The 20,863-nt window shown below is 48.1% G+C and overlaps 1 protein-coding gene across 7 annotated transcripts in view; it reads left to right on the top strand.

Annotated features, from left to right (window-relative positions):
• MED16 (mediator complex subunit 16) overlaps positions 1-20,863 on the top strand; it is a 35,572-nt gene that overhangs the window by 6,768 nt on the left and 7,941 nt on the right. For 6 of the 7 annotated variants that reach the window (XM_065578174.1, XM_042861900.2, XM_024105682.3 and 3 more), the window contains exons 2-15: positions 233-432; positions 740-847; positions 1,497-1,666; positions 2,895-3,326; positions 4,479-4,584; positions 4,948-5,103; positions 6,389-6,600; positions 7,214-7,420; positions 8,038-8,248; positions 8,954-9,087; positions 9,803-9,995; positions 10,274-10,490; positions 11,426-11,509; positions 15,332-16,179. In XM_065578174.1, coding sequence (XP_065434246.1) covers positions 297-432; positions 740-847; positions 1,497-1,666; positions 2,895-3,326; positions 4,479-4,584; positions 4,948-5,103; positions 6,389-6,600; positions 7,214-7,420; positions 8,038-8,248; positions 8,954-9,087; positions 9,803-9,995; positions 10,274-10,490; positions 11,426-11,509; positions 15,332-15,458 — 2,493 coding nt within the window. In that variant the 5' untranslated portion in view covers positions 233-296 and the 3' untranslated portion in view covers positions 15,459-16,179. Of the gene's footprint in view, positions 1-232; positions 433-739; positions 848-1,496; positions 1,667-2,894; positions 3,327-4,478; positions 4,585-4,947; positions 5,104-6,388; positions 6,601-7,213; positions 7,421-8,037; positions 8,249-8,953; positions 9,088-9,802; positions 9,996-10,273; positions 10,491-11,425; positions 11,510-15,331; positions 16,180-20,863 lie in introns of those variants that run through there. The other variant, XM_065578175.1, reaches the window with a different exon arrangement.

The raw sequence follows: 20,863 nt of genomic DNA, 5'->3' as shown, positions 1-20,863 counted from the left end.
AGGTAAAAGTATTCTTTAAATGGCGTAAGGTTTAAAACTAGCCATGACGGGAATTCTTCACTCTGGCTGTTCTGACTGATAATGTAGGTCAGTGCATCCTTATTTTCAGTGGGGATTGCACAAAGCAACAGATTTCCTTTGGAAAGTGAAAATGGCTGCTGTTTTAAAAAGGGGATCTTTGACAATGTACTTAGGGTCCTTTGCTCGTCCTATTCATTCTTCTCTTTCTTAGGCACAGCAATCTATGAATAGGCTTGCAACAGGCAAGTGGTGCCTCGGAGGGCTTCCAGGGCACAATGGATTTGGCATATGTCTGTGAGTGGGAGAAAAGGCCCAAAAGCAACCACTGTCCTTCCATCCCACTGGTGTGTGCTTGGTCCTGCAGGAACTTGATTGCCTTCACAACAGACCTCAAAAATGAGGAGGAAAAAGGTACAGTTTGTCCCATTCCTTGATTTGTGATTTTCATCTGCTCCCCCCTCTTGACACCTAGTCATGACCCCCAGCTGGAAAAAACCCTGCTCCACACTAGTCTTGCTGTGGAAAAACACTCTAATTAGATCTTCAGTTCTTCAGAGCAGAGACTTTATTTTTTGGTCTTGTAAAGCAACATGGGTTTATGGCCCTGTACAAATAATTGAAGCTCACTGATGTCCTGCAATAACAAATGGAATGTTTTAAAAATAAATTAAATTCCACTGCAAAGTTTTGAAAGGACTTGATGTCTCTCCCTGCCTAGATCTTACCCACATGATCCATATCTTGGATACTGAGCATCCCTGGGATGTTTATTCCATTAACTCTGGGCACATTGAAATCATCACCTGTTTGGAATGGGATCAGTCAGGTAAGCTTTGCTCTTATAGTTGGTGGGGCGGGGGGGGTTGGCTTCATAAACTTGCTCGCAGTATGATGGGGCATAGAGAGGGAGTTTATGGAGGCCTTTCTCTTTTAGATTCCTGTTATCTGGAATCTTTGTATAGTGCCAATCATGTAATATCTGCACTGTTCAGTTCAATCCGATCTACATAGTGGATTTCATAGAGGACTGTGCTTCTCATCCTTCTTGGGTTAGTTATTAGCAATAGATTGCTCTCCTGGGGTAGTACCAAATGTCCTGGTGGGAACCAGGAGTCACCTCTTGAAATCCAACCTGTAATAGCCGCAAGGTGCTGAAGGAGGTACTTTTAAAATCCAGCAACAGGTGAGAGCCCGGATCTGCTGAATCATTGAGGAATTAACCCAACCCGGGATAAGATTTCACAGTATCACCAGTACACAGTGGGAACTGGTGCTCAAGATTAAATTGCTGCTTGAATTATGAATTTTCTGCTTATGTTGGTATGAGCGTAATGTTCCCTAATCCTTTTGTCTTGCATTGTGTGCCTCCCCCTCCCACTGCATTGCTTTGAAGATGCCTGTGGCTGGGTTCTTGGTAATCTCTGTGAGATGTGTACTCTGACCTTGCTGTTCTTCTTTTGATGGTATTGCATTAGGTTCCAGGCTTCTGTCAGCAGATGCAGATGGACACATCAAGTGCTGGAGCATGACAGATCACCTGGCCAACAGCTGGGAGAACACCGTGGGTAGCATGGTGGAGGGAGATCCCATCGTGGCTCTTTCCTGGTTGCATAATGGGGTGAAGCTAGCCCTGCACGTGGAAAAGGTTTGTTCTAGCTCTCGCACGTGGAAGGATTGTCCAATGGTTGGGGCAGTAGTCTAAGACTAGGGAGATGTGGGTTCAAATCCCTGCTCTGCCACAGACTTTTTGTATGACCTTGGGCAAGTCACTTAGCCTCTCTGCCTCCTGTACAATGGGGAGAATAGCATTGGCCTATCTCACAGGGTGTTGTGAGGATAAATGCCTTCAGAATTGTAAGATGTGCTTAGTAATGGGGACCATACGTATACCATCTAGCCTGCTTGATCTGGAATAGCTCCCTGATTCCAGAGAAGATCCGGGGGCTTTGGCATTCCATTCCACAGGTCGTCTCATAATACACAATCCTCACGATACGTTGATGAGATAAATATTTGTTCCAATTTACAGCGAAATGCCTTGCCCAGGGTTACACAGCAAGTTGATGTTGGAGCAGGAATGAGAGGAATGTGTTTCCCATTCTCTGCTCAAGCCAACAGCCTGAACTTACTCATTTTCTACTCCTCTCGTCTGATGCATTCTATCCAGCATTGGGCCATTGCTAAGACATTGCTTAGCTTCGCTCTTCCGAGGGACAAAAAAGGAGGCAAATAGATCTTTATTGGCTCACAGCACATGTACGTAATACGGACCCTCTACATTTCCATTACACCTTTCACCAGAGGAGCTCAGCTTCAAAAAGCTGTTGATATTTTCCCCCTGCTATGTGTCAAACGAGGACAGCTCGGTCACAGAGAGGCGAAAGTACTTATCCAGGGTCACGTAGTGAGAAAATGGCAAGATCAGGAATAAGAATTCAATGTCCTGATTCCTAATCCCCTGCTTAGCTCTCTAGGCCAGTGATACTCAGACCTAGGCTCATGAGCTACAAGTGGTTCTTTACTGTGTCTCCTGCGGCTCTTTGCGGCACATGATATTAAAACATTGTGTGATTTAATTATTAACCAATCAGGATGCTTTTACTGTTATTAAATAATTTTAGTAGATAAAATACTACTTGCTCAGCCATTTTGCCGTGAGAATAATGATAGATAGATAGATATAGTAAATGAAACAATGAATTAACACTACTGTGGCTCTTTTGGGTAATGTTGATCACTGATTTGTCTCCTGTACCACTGAGTATCACTGCTCTAGATTATGTTGCAGTGATATTAGAAGGAGACTCAGGTAACGGCAGAGTCGTTCAGCCCTAGGATCAAACCTCTGTGTATGTGTTAATCTCCATTCACAGTCCGGAGCATCGAACTTCGGCGAGAAGTTTTCCCGGGTCAAGTTCTCTCCCTCCCTGACTCTGTTTGGTGGGAAGCCCATGGAAGGCTGGATCGCTGTGACCATCAGCGGCCTGGTGACAGTCTCTCTCCTCAAGCCCAACGGGCAAGTGCTGACATCCACGGAGAGCCTGTGCCGTCTGCGCTGCCGTGTCGCCCTGGCGGACATTGCCTTCACGGGCGGGGGAAACATCGTGGTCGCCACCTCGGATGGCAGCAGCACCTCTCCCGTCCAGTTCTACAAGGTCTGCGTCAGCGTCGTGAACGAGAAATGCAAAATTGACACGGAGATTCTGCCCTCCCTTTTCATGCGGTGCACCACAGACCCAGCCCGCAAGGACAAGTATCCAGCCATCACTCACCTGAAATTCCTCGCCAGGGACATGTCCGAGCAGGTGAGCTCCCTCCTCCTATGTTATACTAGGATTCCAAGAGTTAAACGCTAAGGAAAGGGAAGGACCCATGGATCTATAAACTCCCCCCTACAGCTTTGCTATTGCACTAACCAGTAGCCCATCTGCTGTTCCAGTCTAGGGCTCCCCACCTTCTCTACCAATGCACACGGGGCTTTTCTTGCACTGCTTCAGAGCTAGATTCTGGTGGTTGGGCCTAATTGTGAGACATTTGTGTGACATGTTACCCTCTGGTGTGTTAGAGCGTAATAGCTGGGCTCTCTGAGTCATGGAAAGGCAGTTTGAAAAACCATACTCCTACTGATCCTGGTTATTGTTCTCTCTGTTGGGAGACTGGTCAAACAAATAGCTGCTCTTGAGGGGCACTAGACTGTTCACGGGATTCTGGGATATGGAGTCTTTCAGTTGTAGCTCACTGCTTCAAAGCCAGCCCAAGTCAGTGCTTAAAACTCTTGGACACTCTTGGTCTGTCTGAAATGATTTGGTGGCATAAGTCTGCTTGGCAGTGGGCGGGTGTCTTTCACAGATGTTACCATAATTGGTAGCAGTTTGGCAATCTCAGCAGAGGGGCCAAGAACTTACTGGCGTTAAAGACCAAACTCCCCACTCCTAGCTATTTTCTCCAGGTGAGGGTGGAGCACATTATCTCAGAGCATCTGACTTAATGTCCTGTGACTAAGGAGATGATTACAGTTTCTAGGGCTGTTACCTGTAGTAATGTTCAGTTCAATTCCTGTTGTCTGGTTTAATGATTTTGTTTTCTCCTTGCATTGAGAAGAGCTGCATCTTACAGACTTGTGGGAGAAGAAACAGGGCAGTAGATATGAGAGTGTTCATAATTTGGAGGGGTAAATGGGTGTGACAGCTGTTAGATATGCATATCAAAGTTCTGCCTGTGATGTCTGTCTCATAAGGGTGTGGAGGGTTAAACATTCAAGGAAGAGCTTGGAACTTCGTGTGTTGCAAAACCTCTGTTTTCCACTTTTTCTTCCTGTACTCTGCATTTTTCTATTCTGAATTTCATGCAGACAGTTACAGTAGCAAATCTTCCCCTTCCTTTTGGTCTAGACGATGGGCACGAAAGATACAGCTTTCTAGCTGTGCCTGGTTTGAAAATTCCTTTCTGCTTTGAAGGTGCTGCTCTGTGCCTCCAACCAGAACAGCAGCATCGTGGAGTGCTGGTCTCTCCGGAAAGAGGGCTTGCCAGTCAATAACATCTTCCAGCAGATCTCTCCTGTGGGTGAGTTTCAGCAGCTGATGCTCCCCAAAAACGGGAGCAGAGCCCAAGGAAAATCAAAACTTAGTGTAAACTCTTGACCCAGTTATGACTCGAAATCCCATCCTTTATTCTTCTATGCATTCGGGAATCACCACTAGAAGAGCCCTCCGTCATGATGGATTTAGAAAAAAAAACCCACAACTTTTTTGTAAAACTAATGAGTCTATAAAAATGCATCAATCTGAGTGAATAAACTTATAATCCATGTTTAATTCCAGGCATGTGGGGGGAGGGAGAGAATTCAAGACTGGGACATCTGTGACACTTTCTCTGACTTTTTTAAGTGAATTTCTGTCATTTGTTTTGTCCGTTTTTTCTTTCAAGTTGGAGACAAGCAGCCGATGATACTGAAATGGCGGATTCTCTCCGCCACCAATGATTTGGATCGCGTTTCAGCTGTGGCTTTGCCGAAACTACCAATCTCCCTAACCAATACTGATCTGAAAGTGGCCAATGACACCAAATTCTTCCCTGGACTGGGTGAGGAGGTTTCTTTTCTGAACATCTAGCTGCAGATGGAAGTTTTTGCTGCCTCTGTTCATCTCACCTCTGAACAGAGAGAGCCCCAGCTACTTTGGAGTGTGTTTGTCTTGATAGAAGATGCCCTGCGGGAGAGAAGAAGTCCTTTAAAACTGGACTGAGTCTGTTCCCAAGGGAGCTTCCTCAGGAGGAACTGTTGTAGCTGTCATATGTGCTGGGATGCCTGAGGCGTCTGTCACTGGATCCCAACTTGAAAGGACTTTCTGCATGTCTACTAGTGAGGACTGAAGAAACCTAGAAAGATCGGGGCGCCTGTTCTCCAGGCAGTGCTATTAATGAAGCTGGCATTGAGGAGGGATACTATACTGTGGTTAGAGTGGAGGATGAAAGTCAGGATTTCTGGATTCTTCTCTTGGTTCTGCTACTGTCTTGCTGGGTGCACTTGGGCAAATCGCTTAGGGTGTTCAGGTACCACAGTCAATACAAGGACCTGATTAGAATAACGTTTGCTTTTCCAAGGTGCTGAGCACCCATAACTCCCCTATGGAGTCAGTGGGAGGAGCAGGTGCTCTGCAGATTAGGCCTTTAATCCCCTTCCTGCCTCAGTTTACCCAGTATGTCGTATGTGTTCCAGTCTCTTGGGGTACAGCTACACTTCAGCTGGGTGTGTAATTTCTAGTTCGGGTAGACGTGCACGCACTAACTTTGATTGAGGTAGCTTGCTAAGAACAGCAGTGCAAGTGGGAGGGCCCCAAGCACGATCCCATCTGAGACGCTAGTACTCAGGTGGTTAGCCTGCCCTGCTGCCGCAGCTTCACCGCTATTTTTAGCATGCTAGATAGTTCAAAGCTAGCGTGTGTACGTCCATCCGAGCTGGAAATCCCACCTCTGCTCCAGTGTAGATGTACTCTTAGACTGTAGGCTTTCGGAGGCAGGGCTCACCTTTGCTTTTCCCCCTGTATGGGGCTGAGCGCATCAGTGTTTAACACACAACAGAATGGGTGTGCTGTGTACCTACCTACCAGTGAGATGTTTGCAAGGTCTTAATGTTTGCAAGGTGCTTCGGGATCCTCCAGTAGCAGATCCTATAGACGAGCCGAGTATTCTTATTACTGTAAAAATGTGGGGCAGAATGGGGAAGAAAGGCTTCTGGTAGGCTGGAGACCAATGGGCTGTCTGCAGAGATGCCGTCTGGCTTTGTGACGACTGTCTGTGTCTTACGGGGGTGGGATGGGTTACACTAATAGGAGTCACTTGCTAAACCCCAGATATTTCTTGCCCTCAGGTCTTGCTTTGGCCTTCCATGATGGTAGCGTCCACATAGTTCATCGCCTGTCCTTGCAGACCATGGCAGTGTTCTATGGTTCTTCCTCTCAGCGCCCAGTGGATGAGCAGGCAATCAAAAGACAGCGGGCAGCCGGTCCTTTGGTTCACTTCAAAGCCATGCAGCTCTCCTGGACTTCGCTGGCCCTGGTTGGGATTGATAACCATGGCAAGGTACTTTGCCTTGTTCTATTAGATGTGGGAAAAGATCTATTAGCTCTTCTAGGCCAGGACAAACTCCCTTCAGTTCAGCGGGACTCTGCTCTGCTTGCTTTTAAACGGCTCAAGCAATGGGTCTTCCAGGAGTTCCCAGGGGACATTATTACAAGTCCATTTGACCTTCCCAGTAGGGAGTCTCTTCCAAGACAGTGCCTGCATTTTCCCTTTGTTTAACAGAACTGTATCTCCAGCAACTAACAATTGCTATTGTCAGATATACAGGCCGTTAACTTGTGTGGAATGAGTTTAATAGGTCTCAGTCCAGTTTTCACACCTCTCTCCAGAACTGGCCTCTTGTGGCGAGTTTTAACAGAGAAGCTAAGTCTGAGACTGCTATGGAGACTGAAGTGCCCGTACCCTAGGAGATTGTCTCCACAGATCATTGCGGGGGTACATTTGCAGGGTGTAGCGCAGACAACACTTGCTGGAATGTTGCTGACACTGTTCACGGCTTTGTAGATCAATGATAACTTTGTCTGATCTCCTGCCACTCTGATTCCATGTGTTGTTAGTCCCTTAGAATGGGTGGATCCTCTTGATGTGTGTTCCCTTTCCTTTCTTTCTTCAGCTCAGCATGCTCCGGATCTCTCCCTCCATGGGCCATGTGCTGGACATGAACATGTCTCTCCGCCACCTGCTGTTCCTACTGGAATACTGCATGGTGACAGGGTACGACTGGTGGGATATCCTGCTCCATGTTCAGCCCAACATGGTGCAGAACCTGGTGGAGAAGCTGCATGAGGAGTATATGCGCCAGAATGCAGCCCTGCAGCAGGTGAGGAAACAGCCGAGGGACGCTAGGCCCAGGGCAGAGTGTGGACTGATAGGAGGGGAGTCAAGGAACAGGAGTAGATCGGGGGATGTTAATTTCCAGGGTTCACTAGTTTCCAGTGAACGTCCAAGGGTTACTTTAACTACTAGGCTACACTGCCTCTCCGAATCTGGTACTTATCTACTGTTGGGGGCTTGGAGTGATTGGGAAGGGCATATGACTTCAGCCAGGGTGATTACTGTGTAGAAAATTCTTATGCATGAACTTAGCATACTGCCTAGTGTCTAATGGGTTTGCCCCAATGATAGAGCATGGCTGGTTTAGACTTACTTAGCATTTTAAGCATATGGTTGGTACCACTGTCTTGGCTACTCTGCCTTCAGAGTAATAGATTTCAGCAGCTCTCGGGACACTCCTGGTAGGCTAGTAAAGCCTGTTGCTGATGTAAATGGGTACTGTGGCCAGTGGTAGTACACACGCAGAACAGCAGTCATTCCTCAGGGTGATGTCTAGAGAGAGAGGAAATGGGTGTTGGGGAGAAGCGGGTTTTTGTTTTAAGTAGGTTCATTCTAAATCTGATCTTGTTTCTGTGCTCATCCTTGTGTGGCCCTGTCAAACAGGTTCTCTCCACCCGCATCGTTGCCATGAAGGCCTCTCTCTGCAAGCTTTCCTCCAACACGGTGGCACGCGTGTGTGACTATCACGCCAAGCTATTTCTGATCGCCATCAGCTGCACCTTGAAATCGCTGCTCCGCCCACACTTCCTGAACACTCCAGACAAGAGCCCCGGTGACCGGCTCACCGAGATCTGCTCCAAGATTACGGACATAGGTAGTGGTTCGCATCCCTTGCTGCAGCACGGCTATTTGCATGGCTGATGATCGGCTCCCTCCCTTTCTGAATCAGTCTTTCGTTGCGGGGACTTAGATTAGGGTGGACACTCCATGGGGGGAGCGAGTTCCACACCTTAGTGGCTACCAGTCCCAGCAAAGGTTCACTCACTTGTGAACCTGAGGCGTGTTGGTGGAACCCCAAAAGATGATGGTGTCAGAGACCAGATGCCCACCAATGAAACAGGATAATGTGGACAACTCCATGTAGGCTGTTACAGGCGCTGGGCATGAAAGCTCCCCAGGGGTGTGTATCTGTTTATACTGCGATAGTACATAGACGCTCCAACCAGAGTCAGGCTTGCGAGTTCACAGTTCGGCAGAGACTTGCCTCTGAAGAGCTTACGGTCTATTAGACAAGACAGACAAAGGGTGGGAGGAGAAACAGCGGCATAGTGGGGGAAGGGACATACAGCAGGGCAGTTGGCAGAGCTGGGACCAGAACCCAGGTCTCCTGCAGCCTAGCCCAGTGCCCATTGGGCCACACTGCCTTTTATAGGCTGCCCTGTTGGGGTAGGTGTAAAGTTGCATGCCTTTGTAGTCAGTAGCTGGGTTTAAAAGCGAGGAGAGCAGTCTGTTCACAATGGTGGAAACTCCCAGTGCCTCTTTTCTCCCTGTGCTAGGAGCTCTCTTGCTTCCATTTCAGACATTGACAAAGTGATGATTAACCTGAAGACAGAGGAGTTTGTCCTGGAGATGACTACCCTGCAGTCCCTGCAGCAGCTCATCCAGTGGGTGGGAGACTTTGTGCTCTATCTGCTTGCCAGCCTCCCTAACCAGGTGAGAACTTGTCCTCCACCTTTGGCAGCCGGGTAACGAAAGCCGCCTTTCATTCAGTGGCCATGTGCTGTTGGGTTAATCAGTGTGCCCAACGTGTGCTGTTGTCCTAGAAATGGATTGCTCTGAAGCCCGTGTTAATGCCAAGTACATCTTTTTCAGTGTAACTTTTCATCTTGCAGTGTGCTAAAGGAAATTGAGTGTGCAGATCTACGCAGAGGACATAATAACCCTTCTTAGCCCTTCTCCTAGGGCCTTTCATCTAAGTCTCTGAGTGCTTTCCAAGCATTAATTAAGCCTGTCAATAGCATTATTTTCTTCTTACATAGGGAAAGTGATTTACTCATGACCACTCAGCAAATTAGTGGCAGAGCTAGGAATAGAAACCACAAGTCCTGGTTTTGATTGTGCTCATGCCAGCATAAAGCCAGAGTAACTCTGAATGGAGAAACCACCTGTGTAAGTGAAATCAGAGTTGGACTCCAGAACTCCTGACTTCTGATCTTCTGCTCTGTGGGCACCTACAGCGAACACAAATGCACATGGCGCTATACTAACCTCTTGCCATGCTGCAAAATATAGCAGATGATGACAATAATGGGGGGCCATATAAGTACCTTAGCTAGATCACCTGTATGGGAAATGGTTCGGGTGGTGATGTCTGTGAGCCCAGATCCTAAAAGTTTCTCTTCCCTTCCCTTCCTCCTTTTCCATGCAGGGATCCCCTGTGCGACCAGGGCACAGCTTCCTGCGAGACGGGGCATCACTGGGGATGCTTAGAGAGCTCATGGTGGTGATCCGGATCTGGGGCCTGTTGAAGCCAAGCTGCCTCCCTGTTTACACGGCAACCTCAGATACCCAGGACAGCATGTCCCTACTCTTCAGGCTGTTGACTAAACTCTGGCTGTGCTGTAAGGGTTTAAAACTTCCCAGAATTAGAGAGACTCATCCTATATTGTGCGCAGTGGATGTTGCATATTGTACACAGGAAAAACACTTGGGGATAATGAGGCTCTGGGTATGTCTGTAGCAATTAGAAGGAGAAAGAGAGGCTAAAGGATTGTTTATTTGTTTCCTGAGCTGCCATACTGGATCGGGGAGGGGGAAACTTGCAGGCAACAGCATTTATTGTCCTTTAAGCAAGTAGCATGCTAGAGAAAGTTCTCTCTGTGCTTCGTCTCCCATGCAGGTCGTGACGAAACTCACCCGAGCGAGCCGGACGATACCCTGATTGACGAGTGTTGTCTTCTCCCCAGCCAGTTGCTTATTCCCAATGTAGATTGGTTACCCATTAATAATGGCATTATCAGCAAGCTGCAGAACAAGCAACTCATCAGACTGCAGTTCGGGAAGGCCCCTGGACTCATTGGTCACACTGTTTCATCGCAGTTTGATGTCTTTGTCAGGTATGGAAATCTGAAACAAGCAGGTAGTGTGGTTAGAGCAGAGAGAGAGGACTGGGAATCAGGACTCCTGGATCCCGTTCTCAGCTCTGGGAAGGAGTGTAATCTAGGGATTACAGTACAATAGACCAGAAGTCAAAATTGCTATTCCTTTCTTAGGGAGGGGAGTGTGCTCTATTGGTTAGTGTTGGGGACTGGGTTAGGACTCCTGACTCTGCCACAGATTCACTCTGTGACCACAGATGAGTTGCTTGCTCTCTCTGCACCTCGATTTTTCAGCCTCTAAAATGGGTATAGTGTTTTATTGACACATAGGCTCTAAGGAATCTGAAATGGGAATTCAAAGAATAAAATCTGATGGGAATTAAAAATGCAACACTACCCTACATTGTATCTTTCCTCCTGTTAAATCTCACTGTGCTTTGCAGACTGCATGGTCAGGGATCAAGTCAGCCCTCACTAAAATGAGCCACTTCTGCATTCTCTGTCAAATTCCCTATGTTAGGTTTAAGCAGGGAACTTGGAGGAAAAGATGCAGTATTTGGTTGAAACTATGGGGGAATTTAGGTAAGCAGAATGTAATTTCTTAAGATGGGGTTTGGCCAGGATATGAGGGTTAAATGCTTCCTATTTATATAATAGAAATTCACTCACCGGAAGAAGGCAGCGGTTTGTGAGACTGTGATAGTTAATCGTAATGGGTAGAAGTAGAACTTTAATCCCTTGAGTGCAGCCCCTTACACTTGGAGAAGGGTCATCACAGCATCCCATTAGGAGATACACGACACACCTGCCAGAGGGAATCAGTCGACCATAGTTCCATGTGAACCTTGGTTGTTCGGATCTCAAGCCTTCTGTGTAACGAGCCTGCGATCATGGAAACAGCTTTTACAAGTTTTTCAGCAGTGTGGTTTTCTCACATTTTTCTTCCTATGCAGGGCACCTGGGCAGCCAAAAATTGACCACTTGAGACGGCTTCACTTAGGGGCGTATCCAACAGAGGAGTGCAAGTCATGTACCCGGTAAGCTCTGCATGTGTAACTCCGTTAATTCACGGCTGTATTTATTCACGGCTTGACCGCTTAAAAGCTGTGTTAGCCTATACACTAATAGATCTGTATTGTTAGCAATTCCTTGGTAGTTTCTTCCACGTTAACTACTGTGCACATGACAAAATGTTGCCTTTATACATGGCTCTTTCTCAGTTTATGTTCATGCCCCCTGATATTGGAAGGAAGCCGAGACCATCATGGTTATGCTGTACTCTGACCCTTTTCCCCTGGGCTCACTAAGATCCCTAAAGTGCTGATCTAGTCTGAAAACTCTGTAAAATGGCACCATTCTTACTCCATACAACGCTCCCCAGGGGTATTCAAAGTTTTACTGTTCTGTGTGTGTTTTACTGCTTGTTATGCCCCGCAAAGCCAGCCCAGCTCAGCAGAATTGTTAACTACATTCCAATTGCAAGGCCAAATTTTGCACTCAGTGACATCTGAAGATAATATCGCTTTAGGTGCAGGATATAAGGACAGCGTTGTAGCACAGGCATAACTGAGGGCAGAACTTGGGCTGCAGATTATAACTGGCGACGGTTCGTGACTAGGAAAGCTCCCCGGGCTGCGTTTGCATGCTTGGAAGCTAGAGATATTATTCAGTGTACCGGGTTTGGAGTGGGTGAAAGGGAATGAATACAGAACCGCACAATGCCATTTTTAGAATCACTTTTCAGAATGGGTCTGCATTTGAAGTCCTTCCAAACTGCCCCTTGTGACAGTTTTCCCCCAGGGTGCCACTTGGAACTGGGGTATCACTGACCCCGCCTGACCCATCAGCCTGGGTTCCCTTAACACTTGTACTGCTGTACAGCCTGCGACGCCTTCCCTCAAGCTTCAGACTGCACTTTACGAGCACACATACAGATAGGGACACACCCAGCGGCAGCTTCCCACAGATGCTGAGATTAGCTCTGCGTGGGAAGGCTCAGCTAAGGAACTGCCCGGTACTCAAGTGCACACCCCCCTCTAGAGGGTAAACCCAAAATTATACCATCTTGCGCTGCACAGAAATCTGCACAGCAGAAGCTCATGCAATTCCCCCTCTCAATGTGGAGAGGAATATACACAGCTTTCTGCCCCACCGTTATGATTTCCACACACTGGTGTAGACAAAACAAAAATAAATCGGTCAGTCTCTAAGGTGCCACAAGGACTCCTCGTTGTTTTTGCTGATACAGACTCACACGGCTACCCCTCTGAAACCAAAAAGAAGTTTGTTAACTACAAAAGATAATTTTAAGTGATTTATAAGGGATAGTAAACAGATTAAAGCAGATTGCCTAGCAAATAAAACAAACCCGCAATCGAAGCTTAATATACTAAAGAAATTGGATGCGTGTAGTAAATTCTCACCCTCAATGTTGTTTTAGGCAGATTGCGGAGATTCTTGAAGGCAAGCTGCACTTGCTTGCAGCTTAAAACTCCAGTTATTCCTTTCGCAGGCTAGACAGCCCTCTCGCCTGGGCTCAGCCCTTCTCCTCTAGTTCAGTCTTTTGCGGCTTAGGGGTTTCCAGCAGTCTTCTTTCTTGGGCTGGAGTCAGTGAAGAACAACCCATGATGATGTCCCTCCCCTGCCTTAAATAGTTTTAGCATATGGTGGAAACCCTTTGTCTCCCAGTTGGATTCCCACACCCGGTCAGTGGAAAAACACTAGGTTTATCATGGAGTCCAGTACCAGGTGACTCTTAGGGCCACCACAGCCATGACTCAGAGGCTGTTTGCAGCGTCCCCAGGAAGGTTCCCAGGTGGGAGATTAGCATCTTCTAAGACCTATTGTTCTCCCTAATGGCCTTTCCCAGCCAGTTTTTGAGGGCTTGTCTACGCTACTAAGTTTTGTTGACAAACCCTGTGTTGACACCCAAAAGTTGACAAAACGAAAATCGCCAAAGGGTGTTCCCACTTGCTCCCTTTGTCGACAGATCATGTCCACATTGGAGACACCATCATCGACAGGGTGAGCAATGCACCGTGGGTATGTATCCCACAGTGCAGTGTTGTGGGAAGGAAGAGCTGATCGCTGCACCTCTTGGGATTATAGACTCATAGACTTCAAGGTCAGAAGGGACCGTTATGATCTTCTAGTCTGACCTCCCGCACAACGCAGGCCACAGAATCTCACCCACCCACTCCTGTAACAAACCCCATAGCTATTGAAGTCCTCAACTTGTGGTTTAAAGACTTCAAGGTGCAGAGAATCCTCCAGCAAGTGACCCGTGCCCCACGCTGCAGAGGAAGGTAAAAACCCCCCAGGGCCTTTTCCAATCTGCCCTGGAGGAAAATGCCTTCCCGACCCCAAATACGGCGATCAGCTAAACCCTGAGCATGTGAGCAAGACTCACCAGCCAGATACCCAGGAAAGAATTCTCTGTAGTAACTCAGATCCCACCCCCTCTAACATCCCATCACAGGCCATTGGGCATATTTACCGCTAATAGTCAAAGATCAATTAATTGCCAAAATTAGGCTATCCCATCATACCATCCCCTCCATAAACTTATCAAGCTTAGTCTTGTAGCCAGATATGTCTTTTGCCCGCACTGCTCCCTTTGGAAGGCTGTTCCAGAACTTCACTCCTCCGATGGTTAGAAACCTTCGTCTAATTTCAAGTCTAAACTTCCTGTTGGCCGAGTTCTCCCGTAGCCCCCTCAGCTGCCGAGAGCAGCATCATGAGAGCTCGGTGAGCTCTCCGTGCTGAGGAGTGGCAAAGCACTACAGCAGACTGTCCCCCTCTGCCTGCTGCTGTGTTCCTAGTGCTGGGCGGAACAGGAGCAGTCCCATGATTTGCTCTTTGTTTGTTCCCCAAACGGAGCAGCACACAAATACTTCCCGGAGCTTTGAAAGGAAAGGGGCGCATGCCAGCAGGGCAGCAGAGATCAAAACACTGAGCGGAGCAATCGGGGCAGGCATTGTGGGCTACTGGCGGAAGCCAGTTCTGTCGACGAAACAATCAGCAGTGTCTACGCTGGCTCTGCGTCGACAATAAAGAGAGGGGAAAAGACAACAGTCTCTTGCGGGGTGGAAGTCTTTTGTCACCAAAACTGGGCAGTTTTGGTGACAAGAGTCCCATTGTAGTGCGTACTTGTTCTTGCTGTTTTGTCGCCCAAAAACTTGGTAATGTAGACAAGGCCCTAGACTGATTGCATTCTGCCTAGTGGTTATTCCCCAGGTGTAAACACATTTGTACTAGATGCATAGACAATATTCCTAGCTTCAGATACGAAAATGATACATGCATACAAACAGGATAATCATATTCAGTAAATCATAACCTTTCCAACGATATGTCGCATGACTTACCTTGTCTAAAATACATCCTAGTTATGCCATAATCCTATCATAACAATATTGCTATGAAGAATATGGGGTGTAGAGTCACACACTTTCTCTCACTTCTCTCCTAATAATGAGCCTGGATTATGCAGTGATAGTGCAGTGAACGAGCAGCCATCTGATCAGATGATTAAATTGGTCTTAAATGTTGGCTTTAATAGAAAGTCACCAGACCAGATTGTTTTCACGAGGCCGGTGTGTTTGCTACATTTCATATAAATAGCAGCCGGGGGCCATTATCTTGAAGACAGCCTTGGGTTCCTCTGATCTCCCCTCTTCATTGGGGATCATTTCCAATACCTGTTCCATTTTGCTTTGATTCTCCCAACCATCACCTGGAAAGGCCAAAAAGCTAATTCCCTCCTATGATTTCTCCATCCCAACCCGATCCATAAAGTCCCTCGGTAGTGCCAGCTTGCATTTCAGGTGACCTGTTTTCTGTGTTCGTGTCTCTCTCAGATGTGGCTGCGTAACCATGCTGAAATCGCCCAACAAAACCACAGCAGTGAAACAGTGGGAGCAGCGTTGGATCAAAAACTGCCTCTGTGGGGGGCTTTGGAGAAGAATGCCACTCAGCTACTCCTGAAATCTCCTCTTGCAGGGGGAAAAGAGAACAACGTTCTCTAGGTGGGGGAGAAAAGCTCAGAGCAACCTTCCCATTTTAGGAACCTCTGGGAATTTGGACCCGAGTCAGCCCTCTGAAACCTTAAGAGAGTACACAATGCTCTTCCTTATCCAGCCATCACAAAGGAACCACTCAATACTGCCCAAGACGCAATGTAGAACGGTTAGATTCTCATCCTCCTTGGTTTTGCCTGTATTGATTTTGTTTCCTTTGTGCTCTAAGCTGAAAGGAAAAGAGGATTTTTAAGAGGGGAATCTTTCCAGATGGTTTTCTCTACCATTCTCTAAGGGGCAGCATGGTCTAATGGTCAAAGCAGTTGAATGGGACTTCTCCCACCGACAGCCTGTGAAACATGGAACAAGTTGGTTAACGTAGGTTTCCCCATCTTTAAAAGCAGAGGGATAATGCTGATTTCCCCCCTGCCCACACACACACATACCCTTTATAAATCACTTTGATCCTCTGGTGAAAGGCTTTTTATCAGTGTAAAGTATCAATATTGTAATGATGGAGAGCATTTCTCCCTGTTTCAGAGGAACAGAGAAAGTGACAGAAGGATTATTACTGCCCTGGGATGACACAAGTAGTAGGGCTGTCCCTGAACTAGCAGCTGTCTTGTAAATAACGGGTCTCTTCATTTTGTACAAAAAGTGTTGGTAAAATCTCTTTAAATCACCAGAAAGCTTTTTCCTCTTTCATTGAGTGACTAGATTGCCATGTAGGAGAAACTTCAAAGGGAGAAAATACCAGACACTGCAGGGCTCTTTAGTCTAGCAGAGAAAGGCCCAAGGAGAAGCCAGTAGCTGGCTGTTAAAAGCCAGATACATTCAGTTAAGAAATAGGGCATGCCTTTTTACCAGTGAGGGTGACTAAGCACTGAAACAAACTCTCCAGGAAAGTGGTGAAGCCTCCATCTGTTAATGGCTTCAAAGACTGGATGCTATTATGGAACATGCTTTAGTCAAACACACGTTACTGGGCTCAATACAGGAGGTTAGTGGGCGAAATTCTCTAGCCTCCAGATGTTATAGAGGAGGTCGGACTAGATCTAATCAGAGAAGATCAGGGTTGGAAGAGACCTCAGGAGGTCAGCTAGTCCAACCCCCTGCTCAAAGCAGGACCAATTCCCAACTAAATCATCCCAGCCAGGGCTTTGTCAAGCCAGGCCTTAAAAACCTCTAAGGATAGAGATTCCACCACCTCCCTAGGTAACCCATTCCAGTGCTTCACCACCCTCCTAGTGAAATAGTGTTTCCTAATATCCAACCTAGACCTCCCCCACTGCAACTTGAGACCATTGCGCCTTGTTCTGTCATCTGCCACCACTGAGAACAGCCTAGTTCCATTCTCTTTGGAACCCCCCTTCAGGTAGTTGAAGGCTGCTATCAAATCCCCCATCACTCTTTTCTCTTCTGCAGACCAAATAAGCCCAGTTTCCTCAGCCTCTCCTCGTAAGTCATATGCCCCAGCTCCCTAATAATTTTCGTTGCCCTCCGCTGGACTCTCTCCAATTTGTCCGCATCCTTTCTGTAGCAGGGGGCCCAAAACTGGACGCAATACTCCAGTTGTGGCCTCACCAGTGCGGAATAGAGGGGAATAATCACTTCCTTCCATCTTCTGGCAATGCTCCTACTAATACAGCCCAATATGCCGTTAGCCTTCTTGGCAACAAGGGCACACTGCTGACTCATATCTAGCTTCTCGTCCACTGTAATCTCCAGGTCCTTTTCCTCAGAACTGCTGCTTAGCCAGTCAGTCCCCAGCCTGTAGCGGTGCATGGGATTCTTCCGTCCTAAGTGCAGGACTCTGCACTTGTCCTTGTTGAACATCATCAGATTTCTTTTGGCCCAATCCTCTAATTTGTCTAGGTCACTCTGGACCCTATCCCTACCCTCCAGTGTATCTACCTCACCCCCCAGCTTAGTGTCATCGGCGAACTTGCTGAGGGTGCAATCCATCCCATCATCCAGATCATTAATAAAGAAGTTGAACAAAACCAGCCCCAGGACCAACCCCTGGGGTACTCCACTTGATACCGGCTGCCAACTAGACATTCAGCTGTTGATCACTACCCGCTGAGCCTGATAATCTAGCCAGCTTTCTATCCACCTTATAGTCCATTCATCCAGTCCATACTTTTTAACTTGCTGGCAAGAATACTGTAGGAGACCATATCAGAAGCTTTGCTAAAGTTAAGATCTATCACGTGCACTGCTTTCCTCATATCCACAGAGCCAGTTATCTCATCCTAGAAGGCAATCAGGTTGGTCAATCATGACTTGCCCTTGGTGAATCCATGTTGACTTTTCCTGATCACCTTCCTCTCCTCCAAGTGCTTCAGAATTGATTCCTTGAGGACTTGCTCCATGATTTTTCCAGGGACTGAGGTGAGGCTGACCGGTCTAGTTCCCCAGGTTCTCCTTCCCTTTTCTAAAGATGGGCAATCATCCGGGACCTCCCCCGCTCGCCACGTGTTTTCAAAGATAATGGCCAACGGCTCTGCAATCACATCAGCCAACTCCCTCCAGCACCCTTGGATGCATTAGGTCTGGATCCATGGATCTCTTCTAATGTTAAAATCTATGAATTATTTGTATTACAGTAGCTACAAACAGCCCCAATAGTGTAGAAATAGGGACTGTGCAAACCCTTACTAGAGTGGTCCCCAAACTTTTGAGGATCACGCCCCCTTCTTACCCCTGTTCCCTCCCCCGAGCTGGGAGCAGGGACCCAGACGGGGTGAGGCTGGGGCCACAGCTGCGAGTGGGTTGGGCCAGGAATGGGGCTGCAGACAGGCAGAAGCTGGGGACGGGAGGAGAGCGGCAACTGGGATGTGGTGGGGGCTAGCAGCTGGGCCCGTGGCCAGGTGCGGCTCCGCTCCTGGCCCCGCCCCTAGCCTTGGACCCGGGCCAGGAATGGAGCCACAGCCGAGGCTGGGGACGGGGCTGGAAGATGGGGACACGGCTGGGGCGGGACCAGAGTAGAGCTGGGGGAGGGGCTGGCCGGCACTCCCTCGCTGCCCCCCGTAGGGGCTAGCCCGGGCCCTGCTGCACCCCCCTGGATGTTTATCCACACCCCCTTAGGAGGTACACCCCACGGTTTGGGGACCTTTGCCTTAGTAGAAAGACAGGCCCTGCCTTAAAAGAGCTTAAAGTCTAGGTGACCACAAGCGAGGCCATGTGGATGAAACAAACAAACGTTAATTTCATTAAAACTCTCAGCAGCAGCTACGTGGAACTACATTGCTGTGATGTTTTAAAATTTCTATTGCTTTGGGAACAATTTAGACAAGAGCATAATAAGCTGACGTTAGTGCTGCAGAAACAAGTATCTAATGCACACGCTGTTCTCCTGGTGCATAAACAAGGAGATGAACTGGAAAGCCATGTTAATTTTAGCTCCATTAGGAAAGAGGGGTTAAATCACTAGCCAAATGAGGAAGAAAATAACCTGGCAGCTGCTTGAAAACAACATTTATTAGACGTTGAAAAGGAAAAAACCTTGAGTAACTGACTATATTTGATCTCCCATCCCACCCTCCGCCTTTCGACGTTAGCTGCCCCCAATCGCACTTGTACTTGAAGAACATGTACTGTGTTACCTTAATACGGGGAGCAGGGGCATGCTAGCGCAACAAGCGCGAGTACCGTACTCGATTGTGTTCCCCTACCGTTTCCTTGTGGACACTCGATCACCAACAACTGCACATTAATTACAGCTGTTTTGTGGCATCAGCTACACACAATTGCCCTGGGGTTTTCAGCATTTAGATGCATGGCTGATAAGAGTTCATTCATGTGCTCCTTGGGCTATGGGGGGCTTGTTTGTAGTTTTCGGTTTCAGGGGATGGGGTAATAGAAGTCTGAAAAGAACATTTAACCACAAAGAGGTGTGAGGGTTTTTTTGGCTACTGTAGTAGGAAATGTACGTCTACGTTCAGCTCCAGACGTAGTCTGTGGCCCCGTTCGTGCAGTTGGCTGAGCTCCCGTTGCATGCTCAGAAGGCTCTGCTTAGGTGTGTCCCTTTGCAGGATCCTGGGGGGCTGTGTGACTGAGGGACTAGGAAATCGGGGTTTGTGTTCGAATTAAATGTATTGGTTAACTTTCAAGTTAGAGCATATGTAAGATCTCGTACAAATTGTAGAGCAGCAGGCCTGTCCGGATATAGGTGTCCCTCAGGGGCTTTTACACCACTTTGGCAGCATAAAGGGGACTTAAAGGGAGGGGAAATGGCCTGGTGAGAATCTGCTCTGCACCAGGGCCCTGCCCAACTACTGTAGAGCAGTCACAATGGAGCAAGACTGATATAGAGCCCAGCCCCCAATGGGTGTGATGAGTGTATGGGCAAAGAGCACTGGGCTATTCTCTACCTCGGGGGGGGGGGGGCCACAGGAAGCAGAATGTAAGTCTCATTGGCTTGAATCGGGTCTTGAGTCTCCATAGAAGCCAGTTTCCTCCCCTCTGAAATGCTAAGCGCTATCCAAACAAAACTGCCCCGCCATCTCCTGTTGATTTAAGAACGAGGTTGGAGAGCAGGGGGCAACGGTCAGTTGCCCAGCTCCCCATGGGCAGAGTCTCCAGCGGTCTGATGCAAAAAAGCCAGTGCGGTGTCCATGTGAATTCACCTTGGTGCAGAGAGAGCGTGTCTCCTCCTGGCTGCAGAGAGTCGGATGAGAACCAACAGCCAAACTTGATGGATAGCCACTGGTGTGGATCCAGCCCCCTTGTTCATAACAGTTGCTGAAGATGATGATCATGCAGGAGGAAAAGGTGCCGAAGGCCTGAATTTCAGAACTGCTGAGCACCTCGGGGAGCGGCAGTTGCTCAGTACCTCTAAAAATTGGGTTCCTCTGCCTTTAAATTGTGGTTACTGGTCTCATTCCAGGTGTACAAATGGCAACAATCACCATCACAGCTGGCCCTGCTTGTTTGAACAATCTATAGTAGGAGCCTTGGCACTCCCAGTAGAGAGATCAAGGCATCGATGGGTCATGAGGCCTGATCTGGCCTCTGTCTCCACAGCAAGGGGTGAGGTGGCAGACTGGTTGGGGTAGTGGGAGGGGAAGTTCGTACTGCGATGCCACTGCTCTGTGCAGATCTGCAAGGTTCGGCAGTGGTGCAGGAATACTTTTTACAGTGGGGGTGCTGAAAGCAGTGGTCCCCAAACTTTTTACTTCGCACTCCCACTTATCCCTGTCCGCACCCCCTCTCCCCAGAGCTGGGGCCAGATCTGGACCGTGGCTCCGGGAGGGTGCAGGGACACAGACAAGGGTAAGGGGGCTGAGGCTGGAACCATAGCTGGGGCCGGGAGCAGAGCGCCAGGAGTGGGGCTGGCAGCACTGGAACCCTAGGCGTGGGGTCGGGGGC

Source organism: Chrysemys picta, chromosome 25 (assembly GCF_011386835.1).
Source record: "Chrysemys picta bellii isolate R12L10 chromosome 25, ASM1138683v2, whole genome shotgun sequence".
In the NCBI taxonomy this organism is placed as follows: domain Eukaryota; kingdom Metazoa; phylum Chordata; order Testudines; family Emydidae; genus Chrysemys; species Chrysemys picta.
Note: the sequence above shows the minus strand (reverse complement) of the source record. Positions and strands in the feature narration are given on the sequence as shown.